Source organism: Corylus avellana, chromosome ca10 (genome assembly GCF_901000735.1).
Source record: "Corylus avellana chromosome ca10, CavTom2PMs-1.0".
In the NCBI taxonomy this organism is placed as follows: Eukaryota; Viridiplantae; Streptophyta; class Magnoliopsida; order Fagales; family Betulaceae; genus Corylus; species Corylus avellana.
In genome coordinates this window covers 3,183,353-3,201,396 of record NC_081550.1, presented here as the reverse complement: position 1 = coordinate 3,201,396, position 18,044 = coordinate 3,183,353, and the positions used below count along the sequence as shown (strand labels likewise).

Below are 18,044 nucleotides of genomic sequence, written 5' to 3'. Positions count from 1 at the left end.
TAAAAATTTAAGGACATAATTGTCAAAATTTAAAAATTTAAGGACATAATTGTCAAAATTTAAAATCTAAAGAATATATTTTATTTTCCCTTTATTTTTCACATTTTCTTAGTCATACTTGTTATTTTATGGGTGATTGTTTAAAGTACTGGTAAAATGCGTGGTGGGTATATACTTTATTATCCAATTAGCATGGTTAGAGAAGTAGACTATTGCAAATTGCATGAATTAGGTGGCCAAGGGGTAATGGAGTATGATGATTTGTTTGAAGGCCAAACTAAGAGTGGAGCCCAACAAGCGCCAACCATATCCCCTCTCATTTTAAGAACTTCAAGACCAGAAAATCTTAAAAGAACAAGAAATGAACTTACAAACAGAAGTGACAATTTGTGTTTTTGAGTTAAATTTGAGTCATATCGAGATATAAGTATAAGACTATATAAGTAAAACTTAATCTGACCCATTTAATTAGATAGTTTAGAGCCATAAACCCTAACTTGCAAATTTTGTGTTAAATTTATATCAGGTTCACAGGTCATATCATAAATTGATAACCCTAATAAGAAGATAAATGCAGAATTGTTGAAAAGCTCAAGGTGGACCAACATTTTGTCAACATAAAGGAGACTGAAACTGTAAACCGATAAAAATTTGAATAATAATTACCTTTAGTTAGCCATATTACAGGATCAGAATTAAAATTGAAATTAAACTTAAAAAAAAAAAAGAGAGAGTCAATGAGGTAGCTTCAGCTTCTTATAGAAGATCACTGACCAAAGCTTTGATCTCTTGTGATGCCTAGACGGGTTTTTGATTTGCTAGCCTGTTGGTGGTCTTCTGGGGGTGGGAGAGTGCTGCGGTCTAGAAGATGGTGCCTACGTGCCTCTTTTGGTGCTGGCAGAAAATGAATAATAAGTGCTTCGAGGACTTGGAAAGGTCTTTGAATGACATTTTATCCTCTTGCTTTCATACTTTGTATCTTTGGACTGTAACACATTTGTTCATGTTGCCGATTAGTTATGATGATTTCCTTGCTTGCTTTTCCTTTCTAGTTAGGTGATCCCTTTGTATACTCCTTATGTACTTAGGGACACTTTACGCTTTTAATCAGACTGGTTATTACTTATAAAAAAAAGTTGATCACGAGCTGGTTCCAAAGCAGAGAGGAAGGAACAACAATTGCAAAACCTATATGAACAAGAATTCCATACAGAAGCAGTGAGGAAAGACCCTTTTTAATGATCTAATGGGGGACATAGCTCAAAATCAAGCAAAATAGCACAAAAGAATTCATGCAACCAACCTAATTTAGCTTGGATTAAGGCTGAGTTGAATTGAGTAGAAGGCCACATGGACCTGCCTGCATTGAATATTGACAAAGGATTTGGCAAGAAAACGCAACAAGGATAAAATAACAATTAAATAAGATAGATTAAGACATTTGAAGGGCCAAAGACGATATTCTGTAATCTGGAATAAATAAAACAAAGTCATACCTCTACAGTCACTTGATTATCAAATCTTCATAATTGAGTGAAAGTCAAGAGTGGTTAAAACTCTCTAGTCCACCGTTCCTTGATTCAAAGTCCCCTGTCGGACAAACTAAATGTGTAAACTTCATAAGTTCAAACTCTCATCCATAAAAAATCACAAGTTTTATCCAGTATTAAAAGTAACCTCACCTTCATCATAAGCAATTAATTATGTCCATATCCGTTAATTCCAATCTCTGCTTTCTTATAGCCTTCCAACACTTCTTATACCAATACATTAAAGAAGAGTAAATAATCACAAGACTTCAATGAGATAGCTCAATGTACAACATTGCCAAAAAGAAATGAAGAATGCAAAAAGAGAACAAATCCCACCATCAATATAATTATATATCTGGCATGCAGCCAGATGAAGTCGGTGTCGCTACAAACACAAACAGCTAAACAGTTAGAATTTATCATCTGGAACAAATCCCCTTTGCAGCATTTCATCGTGGAATCGAAATGCCTCCTTCAGGTTGTCCTGGCTCACATGTCCATTTATCAATGAGGTGTATGTGAATCTATCAGGATTTACACCTTTCTCAATCATCTTCTGCAATAATAGTTCAGCGTCTTTCATTCTACCTTGTTTACAAAACCCATTCAAAACTACATTATATGTAATAACGTCAGGCAAAAGCCCTTGTTTCTCCATCTTGTTAATCGAAACAAAAGCTTTGTCCATAATCTCTTCTTTTACATAACCATTAATAAGAGTATTATACGTAATGCTATCAGGAACAACTCCTTTCAACATCATCTTGCTCAAGAAGTAGTCTGCTTCTAACGCATTACCTGACCGGCAATAGCCCTTTATAATAGTGTTGCAAGTCACCAGAGAGGGTCTGATACCTTTTTCAACCATCTCATCCCACAACCTGAAAGCCTCAGATAGATATCCCATAATACAAAACCCATTAATGAGAATACCATACGAAATGTGATTGGGAGAAATCCCTCTAGAGATCATATCACCCCATAACTCCTCTGCTTTCTCCATTTCACCAACTTTGCAAAACCCATCAATTAATGTATTGTATGTCACTATGTCAGGCTTGAGATTCCTCTGAGTCATTGTCTCAAACAAACTAATCGCTTTATTCATATTCCAATCCTTACAATATCCATTAATGAGGGTGGTGAAAGTGCAGAAATCAGGAAAGACACCCTTTTCCACCATCTCATTGAAGAGCTCATCTGCATCAGTAAGCATCTTCCCCCTGCACAACCCATTCAAAATAGTGTTGTATGTAACCACATCCATAGCACAACCATGTTGTAGCATTTCATCCCGCATCTTTAAAGCCCCTGACATTATGCCGTTTCTACAATACCCATCTATAAGAATAGTATAGATCACATTATCTGGAACCAAGCCAGTTTTCTTCATATTTCTAAAATGCGCTATTGCCTGATCAAGATGACCATTCCTCGTAAAAACCCCAATAAGTGAACTAAAGCTAACTAAATCAGGAACAACACCATGTTGCAACATTTCATTAAAAATCTCTTCAGCTTCCAAAATATTATCGTTCCTACCACTCTCTACAAGCAGTGTGTTATAAGTAGCAGTATCAGGACTCACCCCATTGTGCAACATTTCACCCAAGACTGCCTTTGCTCTTCCATACTTTCCCTTCTTACACAAACCATTGATGATAGCATTATAAGTGAAAAGGCCCGGTTTCAACCCCTTACCTGACATTGAGTTCAGTATCTCAAAAGCTTCATCCAAGAGCCCTTCACGACAATATCCACTGATAAGTGTATTGTAAGTCACAATATCTGGAAAGACCCCCTTCTCTTCCATATCCGATAAGAACAACCTAACATTATCAATTTTTCGATCTTTACACAGCGCATTAACCATAATATTGAGCGTATAGACATTCAAATCAATCCCACTCCTAACAACTTCCCCATATACCTCCCATGCCAAATCAACCCACCCTACCTTCACAAGCCCACCTAGAAGACTATTACAAGCATTGATAGAAACACAAAACCCTTTACTTCTCAACGCCCGAAACGCCTCCGACCCCTCCCTTAACTTCCTAGCTTGCACGTAAGTCCTAATCAACAAATCAAAAACCAACGAATTCGACCCGAAATTGTCACCTACAGATGCCAAAGATTCAACAATCTCAACCCTTGACACGCCACTCTTCCTAATCATTCTAAGAATGAAAGATTGCGCATCCGATTGCCTCCGGCTACTCACCAAAACGTGAACTATTGCACTCAAAGATTGAGATGAATGCCTAAAATTTGGACAATTCAACACAATTAAATCAATAAATCTCTGACCCAGTTGCAAATTTTCACGGAAACGGTTAAGAACTTCAAATACAAGCAAAGGGTTTAACCGAAAGAGATGATTGCGCAATGAGTTGGGATTACCTTGCTTTAAACTGAACACAATCTTTTCCAACAAGAAAGAATCTGATAGAGGAGGTGTTGATGAAGCCGGTTCTTCTCCGGTTTGGAGGGTTCTGAGGCCATGGTTAAGGTCAGGGTTTGGAGGAGAAGAGAGGGAGTGAGGTCTGTGAGAACAAGTTTGGTCGTGAAATGAAGGTTTTGTGATGGTTGTGAGGGTTCTGATAGTGGGTTTCGGGGACAGTAGCCGTTGAGTGGCCATTTGAAAGTGAGGTTGCATAGATTGGTTTCTTTGAATTTCAATGCTGCAAATAAAGAAAGGAGAACCAGAGCCTCGGGACTTTGGAGCTGAGCTCAGATTTAGAGTTTTTCTGATGTTATTTGTGTTAACCCCCTTTTTTTTTCTTTTCTTTTTTTTATGGAAGTCGCTCTACTTTTGTGATTTTCCAATTGAGCGAAGTTGTATTTTTTTAGAGGGTTAAATACATTTTTAATACTAATTGGTTGGCGGCTTAATACTAATTGTTTATTATAACCAACGGTTAGCGGTTATTCAATTCAATATTCTTAGTTATAACTCTTTTTTTTAAATGGGCTTTCGGACTTTTTATTAGCGGTTACCAATTATTGATTTACGGTTATAATCGATTATTGGTTGGCAGGTCGGTTATAATTTTTTTTTCTGAAAAATTGTCCTCCGCGACTTTGAGTAACTGTCTGCTAGAAACTGTCCACAGGCTGACAGTTTGTTTTTTACAAACCACGCCTACACATCGGCCTCATGTGTATGGGCTCTTCTTTTAGGTTTCCACGAGCCAAAGACAGCCAAATTGCTTCTATGTCTCATTTGGATGTGCTTGAAAAAACCATTTTTTTTTTTTTTTTTTTTTTTTTTAGTAGAAAGAATTGATTGATGTGTTGTTGTATAGGTGAAAAAAGTTTTGAATTTGTTATTAGAGAAAAGTAATGAAAATTGCTTGTTAATATGAATAAATGAGTGTTCATTTTCTTTTCTTTTTTTTCAAAAGGAATGAAAAAAAGGAGGAGAATAAAATGCCAAATAGGCCTATTTGAGCTTTTTAGTTTTTGACTTTTTGGTTGTTCAAATGAGGAAGCAAAGGGAAATGATTCTTAGACGAAACTACGTTGTTTTGATATGAAAATACATACACGCATGCATGATACACATATATATATATATATATATATATATATATCATGATGTTGATGTGACATATCAATCTACTTTTAGATGAACCATCATTAAAAAATAAAAAATAACGAATTGGCAATGCCATATCATCCTAGTGTAATAATAAAAATAACAATATGATATATAACATTATTCATATTAATATATGGATAAGTGGAGGCCGGTAATATCCACCCACATCCAACCATAACCCATTCAGGCAAATTTGGATGGCATAGGCAGCCCAATTTGTAAGTAGCTCGTTGTAGAGGCTTACTTAGAGCGTCTCCGAAATAATAGTAAAATTCCTAATAATAGTCAAACTTGACTATTATGTGTGTTTTTTCGTCTTCAATAGACAATTTAACATTTTTTTCATCTAATGTGAATAGTAAATACGCTGATTAGTCTATTTACTATTTACATTATAAACTTTGTTTATTATTTTTGCTCTCTCACTTTATTTCTTTTATTCTAAAGTAAAAATTTATACTTTTTTGAGTAGTTATTTTGTCTACTTGTATTATAAATGCTCTAAAGTATCAAGTTGAATGGAACGTTAAACATTATTTGAAATTGAATAGTTAGCTGCTCAAAAATAAATTGTATACGATATCTTGTTGATTATTACATTTATAGTTCTTATTTTATCATCAAAAGATTACTAAAGATTGAATTTCTTTTTAAGCTCTTTTGTTTGAACCAAAAAATAAAAAAGAAAACTTTAAGATGATAATGCATTTTAAAATACACCTTTTGTCTTTTGGCCATAAAATGACATAAAAGATAAAAATAGTTTTTGAGTGTTTTGTGTATTAACTTGTTTATTAATAATATTTTGGAGTACTTCACTTTAAACTCCTGATTCCTGAATTACTACGTGATCTGATAAGTCCCCTTAAACTTTAAAACTTTTCAATTTGAACCATTGAACTTTTAATTGCAGTCAATTTGAACTCCTCTGTTAGATTTTAAATGTTAAAAGTGAGACAATAACGTTACTCTTGGCTTTTTTTATTTTTTATTTCCAAATTAAAAATAAATAAATAAATAAAAATGAAAAATCATGGATATTTTGGTATTTTTAGATATTTCTGTTAGAAGTTAACGGCTAAATCTGATGGAGGAGTTTAAATTGACTGCAATTGAAAGTTTAGGGATTCAAATTGAGAGATTTTGAAGTTTGGAGGCTTGTCAAATCGCGTGGTAATTCAGGTGTCTAAAGTGAAGTTACCCTTAATATTTTTGTTTTTCTACTTAAAAGCAAAAAACAGTCCTAACTCATAAAAAAACATTAACAAATGGGAAGTGCTAGGAAGCCAAACAAATGAACTCAGAAAAATTTTCAAACTGACATGGCAAACCGTGAATAGTAGACAATGGAAAGAGAATTGCATTTTTTTAATTAAAAAACTTTTGCCACGTCAGTTTAAAAAATTTTCCTGAGTTCATTTGTTTGGTTCCCTAACACTCCTCTTAACAAATACACCTCCTTCAAACTAATTTCTCTAACTAAATTTATTAAATTAACACATATTTTTAAAATATATAATTATTACATATATTTTTAATAGAAATAATAAAATATGTGAAAATGTAAGGACATATATTATAAGTTTAATCAACTGAGAGAAAACCTTGTCCCATTTTGCGTAAAAAGAAAAGAAAAGAAGTAATGGAAATACCAAGTACAAACCCAAATCCAAACAGATATGGAAACGAATTCAAGCTAGGTCCCTACCATTCAATAAAGATGTTATTAATGGGTTTTGCCTTTTGAACCAACGGAATCCACAACTTCTAGAGAGAGAGAAGGAATCAACAGGACGTCGCACACCATGGAAGGTAATCTGTTTTTTCTTTGTTCTCAATCTGAAATCATACCAACGTTTTGGGTTTCCATTTCTGATTGATTTTTGTGAATTGCTTTAGGGGTTTCTTTTTCTGCATTAGAATGTGTAATTGAATTCCGGGATATTGAACTCTTTCCATGAACAGGCAAATTGTTGTAATGATGGAGGTAATGCCCAGGATGTGAATTTGGGAATTTTTACTTTTTTTTTGCTGCCTGCTTTCCCTTCTGGCCTCTTGGTCCCTACCAGTTGATGGAGAATTTTGGTTGTTGGAACCAAATGGGGCATTAGTTTTTCTTCCCCTTTTTACAATGGCCTCGAGTTTGATAGTTTTTCTCAAATTCCGATTAAAATTATTGATCACTATCTTTTGGAAATTTCTTTGGAATGCTTTGATCTTAACGGTGCTTGTTTGGTTGTGTTTAAGATGGGTATTTCTCTTTCTCGTTAACTGCTTACAAGAAACATTGAATGTACTGCAAAAATAATAAGCTGAAAGATTTTTTTCCATTTTCCTTGAGTGTTTATTTTGCTTCAATTATAATGAAGGCAGTCGATGTGGTCTTGTCAAATGTTTGATTGTGAACTGTTAAACCCCATTTTTGGACTGTATGGTATGATTTTATTGAAGATCTGTTTGGAGTTTGGAAGTGTTATACAGAAATAGAGGAACCTGGTGACATAGTTGAGTTATGGAAGAGTTTGCTAAGTGTAGCAAGTATAACATAAACTTTGGGAAGCGTACATACTTATGCAACCATAAGATTAAGACGGCCACAGTTTTATAAAATAAATGTCAAGATTAATTATTCTAGTTAAAACACGTAAGAGTTTGCTCTGATGCATCTGATTGTGATCTACATGCATGTAGTGGAAGACATGATTTTGCATGTAACGTATCAAGATGCTTTACTTTCAAGAAACAAAATAAAATTAGGAGAAAATAAGTTGATGTAACCACAATGGTAAGCGAAGTGAGAGACAAGTTACAAGTACCTCAAGTTTTTTGGTATTAGGACCAAAAGGTTTGATGAAACATTTTCTTTATTGGTCACCAATTTGTAAACTTTACTACTTTAGTAGTGAGCAAAGGGAGAAGCTCTGACAATGTTATTCTCTTGTTGCTGAAAGCACTTCATTTGATATCCACTTATGGTGTGATTGAAGGACAGGAGTTTTTGGCAAATAAAAGTTCCTCAAAGTTGTGCATGGAGTTGGCAAAAGATGTTGGAGTTGAGAGGGGGAGCTAGGAAATTTTTAAAGTTAGAATTAGGAGATGGAAGAGATATCCACTTGTGGTTTGATTGGTGGCATCTAAATGGGGTGCCTTATGAAAAGTATGGTTACCGAGTGGTGTATGATGCACATAGCAAAATGGAAGCTAGATTGTCTACTGTCATCAGAGAAGAGAAGTGGAACTGGAGGCCAGTTCGTTCTGAGGAATTAGTCGAACTACAGAGTAGGCTATCTGATATCTTTGGTGGAAATAGGAAAGAAGGATGTGCCGAAATGGGTGATTGCAAAATCAGGAAAATATCAAGTTCAGAGACATGGGAGGCTCTGAGAGAGAAACAGGTGCAAGTGGTTTGGTGGAATTTAATCCGTTTTCACCTATCTATGTCGAAACAAGCTTTTAGCTTATTGTCGGTCATAAAGGATGCATTGACAACAGGGGATGAACTTTTGAAATGGGGATATAAGGGGACGTCCATTGTGTTTTCTGCGGGCATGGAATAGAGGACCATGATCATTTGTTCTTTCAATGCAGTTACAGCAGTAGGATTTGGAAAGGAGCTATGTGTATAAGTGACATGGTGGTCCACCAATGAGCTGGGAAGCTGTGCTTGTTGAGGGAGTAGAAATGGAGAAAAAAGAGTGAAAAAATGTCTGCAGGCTGGTGCCTGGCTCAACTGTGTATAATATATGGAAAAACCAGAATGAATTGAAGCATGGAACTCAGCCCAGGGCGGAGGAAGAAATTCTGCTGAGAATTAAATGGGAAGTTAGAGCTCAGATAGTGGGAAGGGGGAATTTTGTGGAACTATGGGAAATGAGGGAATATGCTGTAAATGAGGAATTGATAAGGGAATTCTAGTGTAGTTTGTTTTGTGATATTTTTGTAATTGTAAGAAGGGATAGTTGCTGTCAAATGTAAATCAATGCTAGAGAGAGATAGTTTGATAGGGAGTGTGGGGAAGGAAGATACTGGTAGAGTATTGAGTTTTCAGCTGGTTGCTGATGTGTTTGTAAAGGGAATTGTTTGTTTGATATAAAAAATTATTCATTCAAAAAAAGAAAAGAAAAAAAGAGCAGTCCATTTGACGTTACAGAAAGTCCATGAAGTTTCTTGTAATAACGTCTGTATCTCATAAAGAAGAGGGCTTGTGTCGCATGAAGAGAAGGGAGAGGGTAACTTTGTATCTCATAAAGCAGAGGGCTTATGTCTCACGAAGAGGAAAGAGAGGGAGTGAGGGAGGGAGGAAGGGGGTGGGGAGGCCAAACAGAAATATTAATGGTTTTTTTTTTTTTTTTTGGCTTAGTAACTAAGATAATTTATGACATTTATCTCTTCATTTACATGGAAAGTACTTAAATTGATATGATCTTTGTTCCACTTATCAAATACTCTACCATGAGATTTTCTTTTTTCAAATTAACCGCTGATAGGGCAATAAATATTTCCAGATCACGGTCATTGTTCTCATTTCTATGGTTTCTCAATTACTTTTCTATTCATGCTTAGAATCAGGTGGAGCACAATCTGAAGAGAACAAAGTTTCTTTGGAGAAGGATAAGAAAAGAAGGCTCAAGACACCTGCCCAGGTTATGGCTTTGGAGAAGTTTTACAATGGTATGATTACTTCTCTTGTCATATTTTATCTTAGGCTTCTTGCTAAGTGCCAAGTTCTTTATTTTTCTAAAGGATTTTCTCTTTGATTTCTCTTAGAGTATAAATACCCTACTGAAGAAATGAAGTGCCAACTTGCTGAGCGGATAGAGTTGTCAGAAAAGCAAATATCTGGATGGTTTTGCCACAGAAGATTAAAAGACAAAAGATTGTTGAGAGATGAAGCTTGTGCTAGTGGACGGCAAGATCATTCAAGTGGTGTTATTCAGGATCGTGGCAGTGGACTTGGACAGGATTCATGTGGCAGCACGAAACATGGGGATTATAAGAATGTTGATCCAAGGGAAGTTGAAAGTCGAAGGCTCTATCGCAATGATGTTCAGGCCGCAGGCCTCACCTATGAGCATAGGACTCACTATACAGAAGCTGTTAATGACACTGATAAAACATCTTCAGAAAGTAGCTCGTCTTCACAAGACAGGTTGTTTTCCCAAACTGAGGATCCATATGATATGGAAAATTCTAGATACATGACACCTAATGGAGTTATTATGCCGATAAATGCTAACAATGCAAAATTCATGGGATATAAGCCATCAGGATACTTGAAAGTGAAGGGTGAAATTGAAAATGCTGCTATTACTGCTGTTAAGAGGCAATTAGGGAAGCATTATCGAGAGGATGGTCCACCACTAGGTGTGGAATTTCAGCCACTTCCTCCTGGTGCATTTGAGTCCCCAACTAGGAATCCAGTCCAGGGTAAGTCATAACATGTATTTACATGTTAAAATAGCTTTCTTAAATGAAGTTTTTATGCAATTGGTCCTGCAAGAGGGGAATTTCTTATTGTTGTTGCCCAGATCTTGTTGCCTATATTCATATTTTGTCACATAGTTTTCGTCATTTTCATTTTTTATATTGTGTATTGTCCCTTTTTTTATTATCTATAGTGAGTAATTGGATTTCACATTCTCGGGTTTAAATAAGATTATTTGGAAGAAGAAGAAGAAGAGTTATTAACATGGGTTTTGTGACAGTTTGACAGCTTGAAAGATTTGTGTTGCTTTATTATGATAATATTTAATTTGTTCTATATGGAAGGTTCTCATGTACAGTGTACCTAATCCCAGCTGTCGTGATGGAGTTGCATTGATGTAGGTGTCTTGAGCTTGATCTACCACCTTTGAACTTTAAACATGAAGTTTTATAATATAAACTCTTAAAAGATAATTACTATTCTAATGATTTCAAGCATTCGTTACCAGTGGAATAATAGAAATGAATGTCTTGCATGTGGATGGAAAGTTTTGAAGTTTTGGCTGGGAGAGGGAGGCTGAAGGAAAAAGCAACATATGTAGAGGCTTTAATTCTGATTCCTAAGTATTTGAGTTATTTTTTTAAACTGGTGTTATCACAACTTTTTTTGGTTTATTTATCTTCCATAGAATGCATCAGCACTTTTTTGGATAAACACTTCTAGGTTTGTGTCGCTCTAGCCTATTTCTACTGCAATCTTGCAAAACTTTCATGTTGTTTACTTCATTACTGGCGATGGAATTATTATGGTTTAGTGTTTGTAGTAGATGGCTGTTTTGTACCATGGAGTCGCCATTTGAGTTGTTTCTCTTTGTCACAAGTTCCATATTAAATTGATTTTGAATCTTAAAGTTTATCTTGTGATTTTCCATTCTGAAGTTTTTTGCTACCCCTTCTTGTTTGAAGCATTTGGATCCATTGACTAGCACGTATCTCTGGCATATTCATCTTGATCTTAGTAGTTAGAATTATAAGTAGATTCAGAAACTCAATTTTGACATATAATAGTCATCAGGTGAACATGGAGTGTGAGACGCTGTAATTGAAAAAAAAAAAAAAAAATTACTGAAAATAAGTGAGAGAAATCAAATCTTGATTTCTATATGCATTAAAGTACCTATTTTCAAGTATTCATCTCTTCTTTGGTAATTCCATTACGCCTTTTTCGCTCGACTGCTGCTTCTGTGGTCCTTTTTTCCCATTTATTTGCTAATTTTTATTTTTATCAAGTGGATGAAGAAAAGAATGTTGTTGGAGCATTATGATTCTGTAGAAGATTTTGATCTTAGAGAGATGGAGGCTGGCAAGAAAATGAGGGAAGGAGTTTGAAATGCGTGGTTGTTTAGAGAGAGAGAGAAAGAGAGAGAGAGAGAGAGATAGAGATGATGATGATGATGGTGAAGGTGTAAGAGGTAGTGGGGACTGGGGAGAGGTTATTTTTAATTATCTGAAGCATCGTTAATTAAATTATCAAATTATAATTGCAAATTTCAACTGTAGCAGTTTATGGATCAAAAGTGGAAATGTGTTTCATTCAAAACTGTTTGAGAGTTCTCTTTATCAATGATAGAGATGTACATGTATATATCTATTATCCATGTGCATTACATTCACGTGGTTTTTTTATTTTTTTATTTTTCTCAATTTCCTGGAAAAACTTCTTTCTCCAGAGGTTTGGAGTCTTATGTCTCGTTTTATGTGTGCTTTTGCAGAACCATACTATGATGGGAATTCTTCTCCTCCCCATTCTCCAGACATCTCTGGAGTGGAAAGGCAACCCAGTCTCAGCAAGGTAAGTGGTTTTTCTGATTTTTTCTTTCATGTACTGACAGATTTAGTAAGATGAAATGTGTTTTTACATTATCCTTTTTGTCTTATGACTGTGATGGAGGGTGAAAAAAGAAGTCTGGAAGAGGTTTTCAATCTGTTAATATAATCATATAAACTCACTATGACAAGGAACAAACTGGATCAAAATTGATATCAAGTGTGAAAGTCCATGTTGTATATCTTTAAGGGGGGTATCTCAAACGCTGCAATTTTGTCATCTTTGATAAGTGCTGGTGGATTTTGTGACTTTATGTTTAGGTCTAGGCAGAGAAGATGGACTATAATGATTCTGGGGCATGGGTGCCTCTCATGCGACTGTTAAAGATTACAAAAATATGTATTTAGGGACCGTTTTGCATTTACTATCATAATGAATTTCTTGAATTTGTGATACGTATCAAGGTTTTGTACCATGACCTCTGTCGAACTCAACTCACTCTGTAGGTGTTATTCTTATGTTCCTTTATATATATATATATATTTGTGGGGTAGGGGTGGGGGGAGGAAGCATTGACCACTGGGGGCTGGCCAATTGTTCAGATTTATTTTATTTTTTTAAAAAAATTATAAAGGGAATTTATGGTTTTTCAATGGTCAAAGTGAAGGTATTTTGGGAAGAATTTCGTCGAAGGGAACACACATGACTACTTTTCCATCCATTTTAACATTCGACAGTTCGGTGGGGTCTTTTTGTCAAACAATGGTAATATGACGTATCCAAGTGTCACACTTGGTAATTCAAAGGTGTATAGGGAGGCTTAAGTATATTTTTCCCATAAAATTGTTGCTGAGCAATCTTTTTCAATTCTTTGGTATTGAACTGACCTACAGATTTATTAGAATTGTGGATGTTTGAAAGCTCTTAACAGCAGAGCTCAGACCTGCTCTTTTGCCTTACCTAAGCAAATTACTCTTTTATAATTAAATTCATGGAGGCCCGATAAACTCTGCTCTAAAGACTTTGCATCAATTTAAGCTTGAATTGCACTCTTGATTCTGTTAATGTTAGTTTTTTTCTTTTGTAACAATTTTAGCAACTTCTGTGATAATATTTTTCCCTTTACCCTGCCCTTGCAGAGATATGAGGTACGCAATTCCAAGTTGAGTTCACAAGATTTATATACGGAAGGGGCAATCTGTAGCAGTATGCATGGGTCTGATTATCAGGATAAGTTGCCTCATTACCAATTAGAACAGAAGTCAGCTGTTCTGAACCATATCAAACCTTTTGGTAAGAGGCACTCTTCTTCCGATCTGTATGAGGATTCTGCTGGAGAAACCTCTGTTTACAGTAGCAAGAAGAATCAAAGGATGGGATCTAAGCATGGTGTTCAAGGGATGAGGATTGATTCTGTAACTAGCCATCATGGTCGCTGCGATGGGAAAATTGAAAGCAAGTTGCATGAGTATGATAATGTCAGTCCCAACATAGTCCAAAGGAGTGAATACTTTAAATCTAAGCCCTCAAATTTGATATGTAATCTCTACGAGTCAATCGATACAGAAGAGAGAGGGCTATCTACAAGGAAGAAAAAGGTTTACTTTTTAGTTTGGACCTTTCTACTAATTTGCTGTATTATTTAACAACTTGATGTTGATTGATAGTACTCTGCTTAAGATTATATTGTTTTGTGCATATGTGCAGGAGGGGAAAGTTAATGGAAAATGTAAGGGTATAAAAGAATATGGCAACCAAGCAAAATTAAAGATGCATCCCGTAAATGAAATGACAGTGAGTTGGAGCTTTGGCCATTTTTTTTTTTTTAAATGACATTATGACTCGTATATAAAATGCATGCCTTATAGAAAAATATATGATTGTACATCAGTATGTATGTATGCATAACCTACACAGACTCATGTATATACATACATATGTGTGTACATGCAGTGCAGTGTTTTGCCTTGCTATTGATTCCCCTTTACTATTGAAGGTTGCAAAACATGGAAGACCTAATCTTCCTCAGCAAGACTATGTGACAAAACCAATATTCACCGAAATGCCGACATGGAAATATCAGAGCAAAAGGTTGGTCCTGGTTATGGTTGTTATCTCTGCCTCTAAATTAGCATGCATGCTTCCTCACATGTTTATGTATCTTCATGTGCATGTGTCCCTTTTTTTCTTGATAAGACTTGAACCCATCCCTTGCACCTTGAACCAAAGCCCAAGTGGCATGTGCGAATCAGTGCGATTTATACATTATCTTCCTGTATATCCTTTGAGCCATGCATTTATATGTGTAAATTTTTTGGTTGGGCCTTGCTTTGCTTATTGATTTATCATATTAATGTCTAGATGAATTACATCTTGTAATATGTAATACTCCTTTTTCTTTTTCGGAGAAGCACTGCCCCAGGGGGCGGCGGTTGGAATATGGAATGTAAATCTACTATCCAAGTATCTCAAAAGTGAAAAGCTCCAAAATTTTGAAATTGGAAGGTGTTGGGAAGGTATCACTGTGATTAGGGTGTTAACTTGCCACATAATGGAAGTTTTTGCATGATGAGATGAATGAGAATTGAACATATTTGGAAATCCTACAGAGGTGATCTCCAAGTCAAAAGATCAATTGCCCATTTTTTTCCTTTTTATTTTCTTCTTTCTTCTTTCTTCTTTTTGGTTGAACTTTTGTGTTGTTCTTTTGGAGAATTGGATAGCACCTAATCTCATCTTTTTTCTATTCTGTATGCATGGTGAACTTTCCATCGCCATTTATTGACATGTTTACATCCTTTTCCTTTCCTTTTTTTTTTTTTTTTGTTGATAAAAATAAAATAAAATAAAATTTGGGGCTCCACATAGCTAATTATTATTATTTTTTTCTGCATTATACATATCATCTAGATCTGTCATGGAAATGCCATCTAGCTTCAGTGAGGATGAAACTGCAGAAACCAGCACCTCGCTGGAATTAGGAGCCAGTAGTTGATGGATGGCAGAAAGCTTTAGGGTCCTCAAAGCTAAGGGCATGTACAGATCAATGGAGAATCACTTTTCCTTAGTTCCAAGGGAAGCAACATGTAAAATTATTGTCATCAGCAGCTAAAAAATTCCAGTCAATTCTGGCTACCAATTTCTTATACACTTGCTGTGCTCACCTGTTTATATATGTAGAAAGAATTGCCTTTTTATTTTCTTTTAATTTTTACTGCTTTACAGAAGAAAATGTTGATGAAAGCTTGACTTTAAGATTCATCTGCTTCGATCCGCTAACGATCAAGGTATATTTATCCCTGTTTTTTTTGTTATTAAAATGAGGCAGTGTTTTCTGCCCCTGGATTTGGCTTCCTCTGATTTATTAATTTGAAGATTCAGCCTTCCTAATTCTGCTCTTTCTTTTCTCCTTTTCCCCCCTTACTAATTGATTGTCACTGTTCTTGCACTACTATCAACATGTTCTCTCTCTCTATATATATAAATTTTTATTCAACTCTAATATCACTAGGCTGATGTGGCACTGCTCATTAGTTATTGGATTTTTTTTTTTAATAAAGACTGATCCAATAACGGAGACACTGCCACATTAGCTTAGTGGCAGTTAGGTAATATTTGTTCTATGGACTTTATAGCATGTTTGTGATTATGTTTAAGAAATAGAATTTTTAAGTCAAAAAAACGTTTTTTTGGCAAAATCTTTATTTTTAAACTTGTGCTAAAAGTGTATTTTGGCTAATTTTATACTTTTTGGATCCTTAAGAGCGTTTTCAATTTTTTTTACCAAACGGGTATTTTTTTTTTTTTCAAACGAATTTTTAATGTTAATTGCACTTTTTAGCCCCTCAAAAACACACCGAAACATGTCCTTATTAGGTTGCCAAAAAAACCAAAAAAGAAAAGAATATATACCAGCTATTTTCTGTTTCCTCCAGCTGATTGATTCAAAGACAATATGTAAACAGTAAACTGCCAAAAAGAAATAAAAAATTACAGATCTCTCATTAATTCACCTATCGTATCTTCTTTCTCTGATAATCCTCTCATCATCATATGTTAAGCTCAAACTCTTTGACTTGCATCTGGTACCTGCACAAAGGACACGTGGCCTTTTCCCTCAGCCATTTCAAAGCACAATCTGAGTGGAACTTGTGCATGCACCCTAGCATTCTTCCTTCCTCCCCCACCGACATCTCCTCTTGACAAACCCCACAAACCGCACCATCTTCCTCTATCGCCACCTCCTCCGTCCCGGCAAACGCCGGGTCCACCGTCTTCGCCAGGATCTTCCCCAGCCTTCTCATCACCTCCATCTCCACCTCCCTCATCACCGCCTCGAAATTCCGCCCCGTTTCCCGCGCCCGCGACGATGCCAACTCGGCCGTCATCACATCCAACTTAATGCCTTCCAGTTCCTCCGCATCCAACTTCCCGGAATACGTCCGAGGGTCGTATGAACCGTTGTACGACGAGTAACGGCCCCAGTTCCTCAGCCTGTCCAGCAGCTCCGCCCTCCTCATAGCTATTTGAAGCTCATCAACCATGGCGATACGCCGTTATCGTAAAAGAAAGAAAGAAAGAAAGAAAGAAGAAGAGGGTCTCGAGGGGTTTTGGCTTCAGAAGTTGAAGAACATATAATATCTATAGATATTATGGAGCTGTAAACCGCCGCCTTATGTCTGAGTTGTGAAGAAGTCGGTGATGTATTATATCGGAAGAGAGAAACTCTTGTATCTCACGCGTTTAGACAACGTGTGGAAACTGGAAAGTTATCGGACACGTGGATGTTCTGGTAGTGGGGCCTGTTTGTTGGGAGATGGAAGAGCCGACGGTCAAGATTCATGCATGAGCATCTACTTTTACGTAGTTCGTGTGATTGGATTAGAGAATCCTTGTCCTTATAAACAACGTTTGAAATTTGAATGATCAAGATTGGTATCCTGTGGACCTGTGTGGTCTGCGGTCTATGCCTGACTAAGAAAACGTGTATGGTTTTTTGTCCCCACGTCAGAAAACGTGTTACTGACAATTTGTTTATTTTGTTTGTTTCTAAATATAGTGTTCATGATCGAGATTTTTTTTTAATTTTTTAATTTTTTATTTTTATTCTGTTTGTGAAATGAGTGTCTCGGGATAGAAGAATTAGGTCATCGTACACCAAATCTTAAGTCGAGAGAGTCAAACACAAAGTATTTAGCCGAAGTTGTCGCTTCAATGCTTAAGTCAATAATGATTGGACAAAGTAGGAAGCTTAAGGAAGTTATGGAATTGAAATTTTTGATTAAAATAGTGCTTACTTTGTCTTCTCTTTATAGTTTTTCTTTTTTATTAGAGAGAAGGTATATGAGATAATTGATTTGATTTTGTGACCCCCACTTATTATGCAATTGTCTTTTAGCCAACCTCCGAGAATAAAGGGGCGTTAGGAGTAATACCGTAAACACAACATCTTCCTATTGTTTGTGCGCCCGTCTATATGTACTTGGCTAGATTTGGTCTATCCATAGGGCTTAATAGAAATTTGTATGTTTTGGGTTAACTAAAGTAAATGGGCCTTGGTGTATATATATATATATCAATGATTTTTTTAATAATGTTACACCTTAGAAAAAGAGTTAGACTTGAATTCAGGACTTTAGTAATGATATTTTGTTAA

At 35.7% G+C, this 18,044-nt stretch overlaps 2 protein-coding genes across 7 annotated transcripts; one reads left to right on the top strand and one right to left on the bottom strand.

Moving 5' to 3' along the window:
- Positions 1–628: 628 nt before the first annotated feature.
- Positions 629–4,289, bottom strand: LOC132164585 (pentatricopeptide repeat-containing protein At5g01110). Of its 5 annotated transcripts, none has more exons than XM_059575120.1 (5): positions 1,869–4,289; positions 1,683–1,756; positions 1,497–1,590; positions 1,304–1,360; positions 629–1,188 (listed from the first exon to the last, which is right to left on the bottom strand). In XM_059575120.1, the coding sequence occupies exon 1, from the start codon at positions 4,189–4,191 to the stop codon at positions 1,942–1,944; it is 2,250 nt and encodes a 749-aa protein (XP_059431103.1). In that variant the 5' UTR covers positions 4,192–4,289; the 3' UTR covers positions 629–1,188; positions 1,304–1,360; positions 1,497–1,590; positions 1,683–1,756; positions 1,869–1,941. The 5 variants fall into 5 exon arrangements, with proteins under 5 accessions (XP_059431103.1, XP_059431104.1, XP_059431101.1 ...); XM_059575121.1 differs by having other exon boundaries at positions 1,497–1,602; positions 1,683–1,753; XM_059575118.1 differs by having other exon boundaries at positions 1,683–1,753.
- Positions 4,290–6,754: 2,465 nt separating this feature from the next.
- On the top strand, positions 6,755–15,786 carry LOC132164228 (uncharacterized). Of its 2 annotated transcripts, none has more exons than XM_059574690.1 (8): positions 6,755–6,948; positions 9,706–9,807; positions 9,904–10,563; positions 12,333–12,412; positions 13,528–13,986; positions 14,096–14,182; positions 14,385–14,479; positions 15,299–15,786. In XM_059574690.1, the coding sequence occupies exons 1-8, from the start codon at positions 6,942–6,944 to the stop codon at positions 15,381–15,383; spliced, it is 1,575 nt and encodes a 524-aa protein (XP_059430673.1). In that variant the 5' UTR covers positions 6,755–6,941; the 3' UTR covers positions 15,384–15,786. The 2 variants fall into 2 exon arrangements, with proteins under 2 accessions (XP_059430673.1, XP_059430672.1); XM_059574689.1 differs by having other exon boundaries at positions 9,700–9,807.
- Positions 15,787–18,044: the final 2,258 nt, after the last annotated feature.

Excerpts from the sequence above, each read along its gene's own strand:
- LOC132164585 (XM_059575117.1), bottom strand. The coding sequence starts at position 4,191 with ATGCAACCTCACTTTCAAATGGCCACTCAACGGCTACTGTCCCCGAAA.
- LOC132164228 (XM_059574689.1), top strand. Across the intron at positions 9,808-9,903 it reads TTTGGAGAAGTTTTACAATG|AGTATAAATACCCTACTGAA; the intron begins GTATGATTACTT and ends GATTTCTCTTAG. Across the intron at positions 13,987-14,095 it reads TATCTACAAGGAAGAAAAAG|GAGGGGAAAGTTAATGGAAA; the intron begins GTTTACTTTTTA and ends GCATATGTGCAG.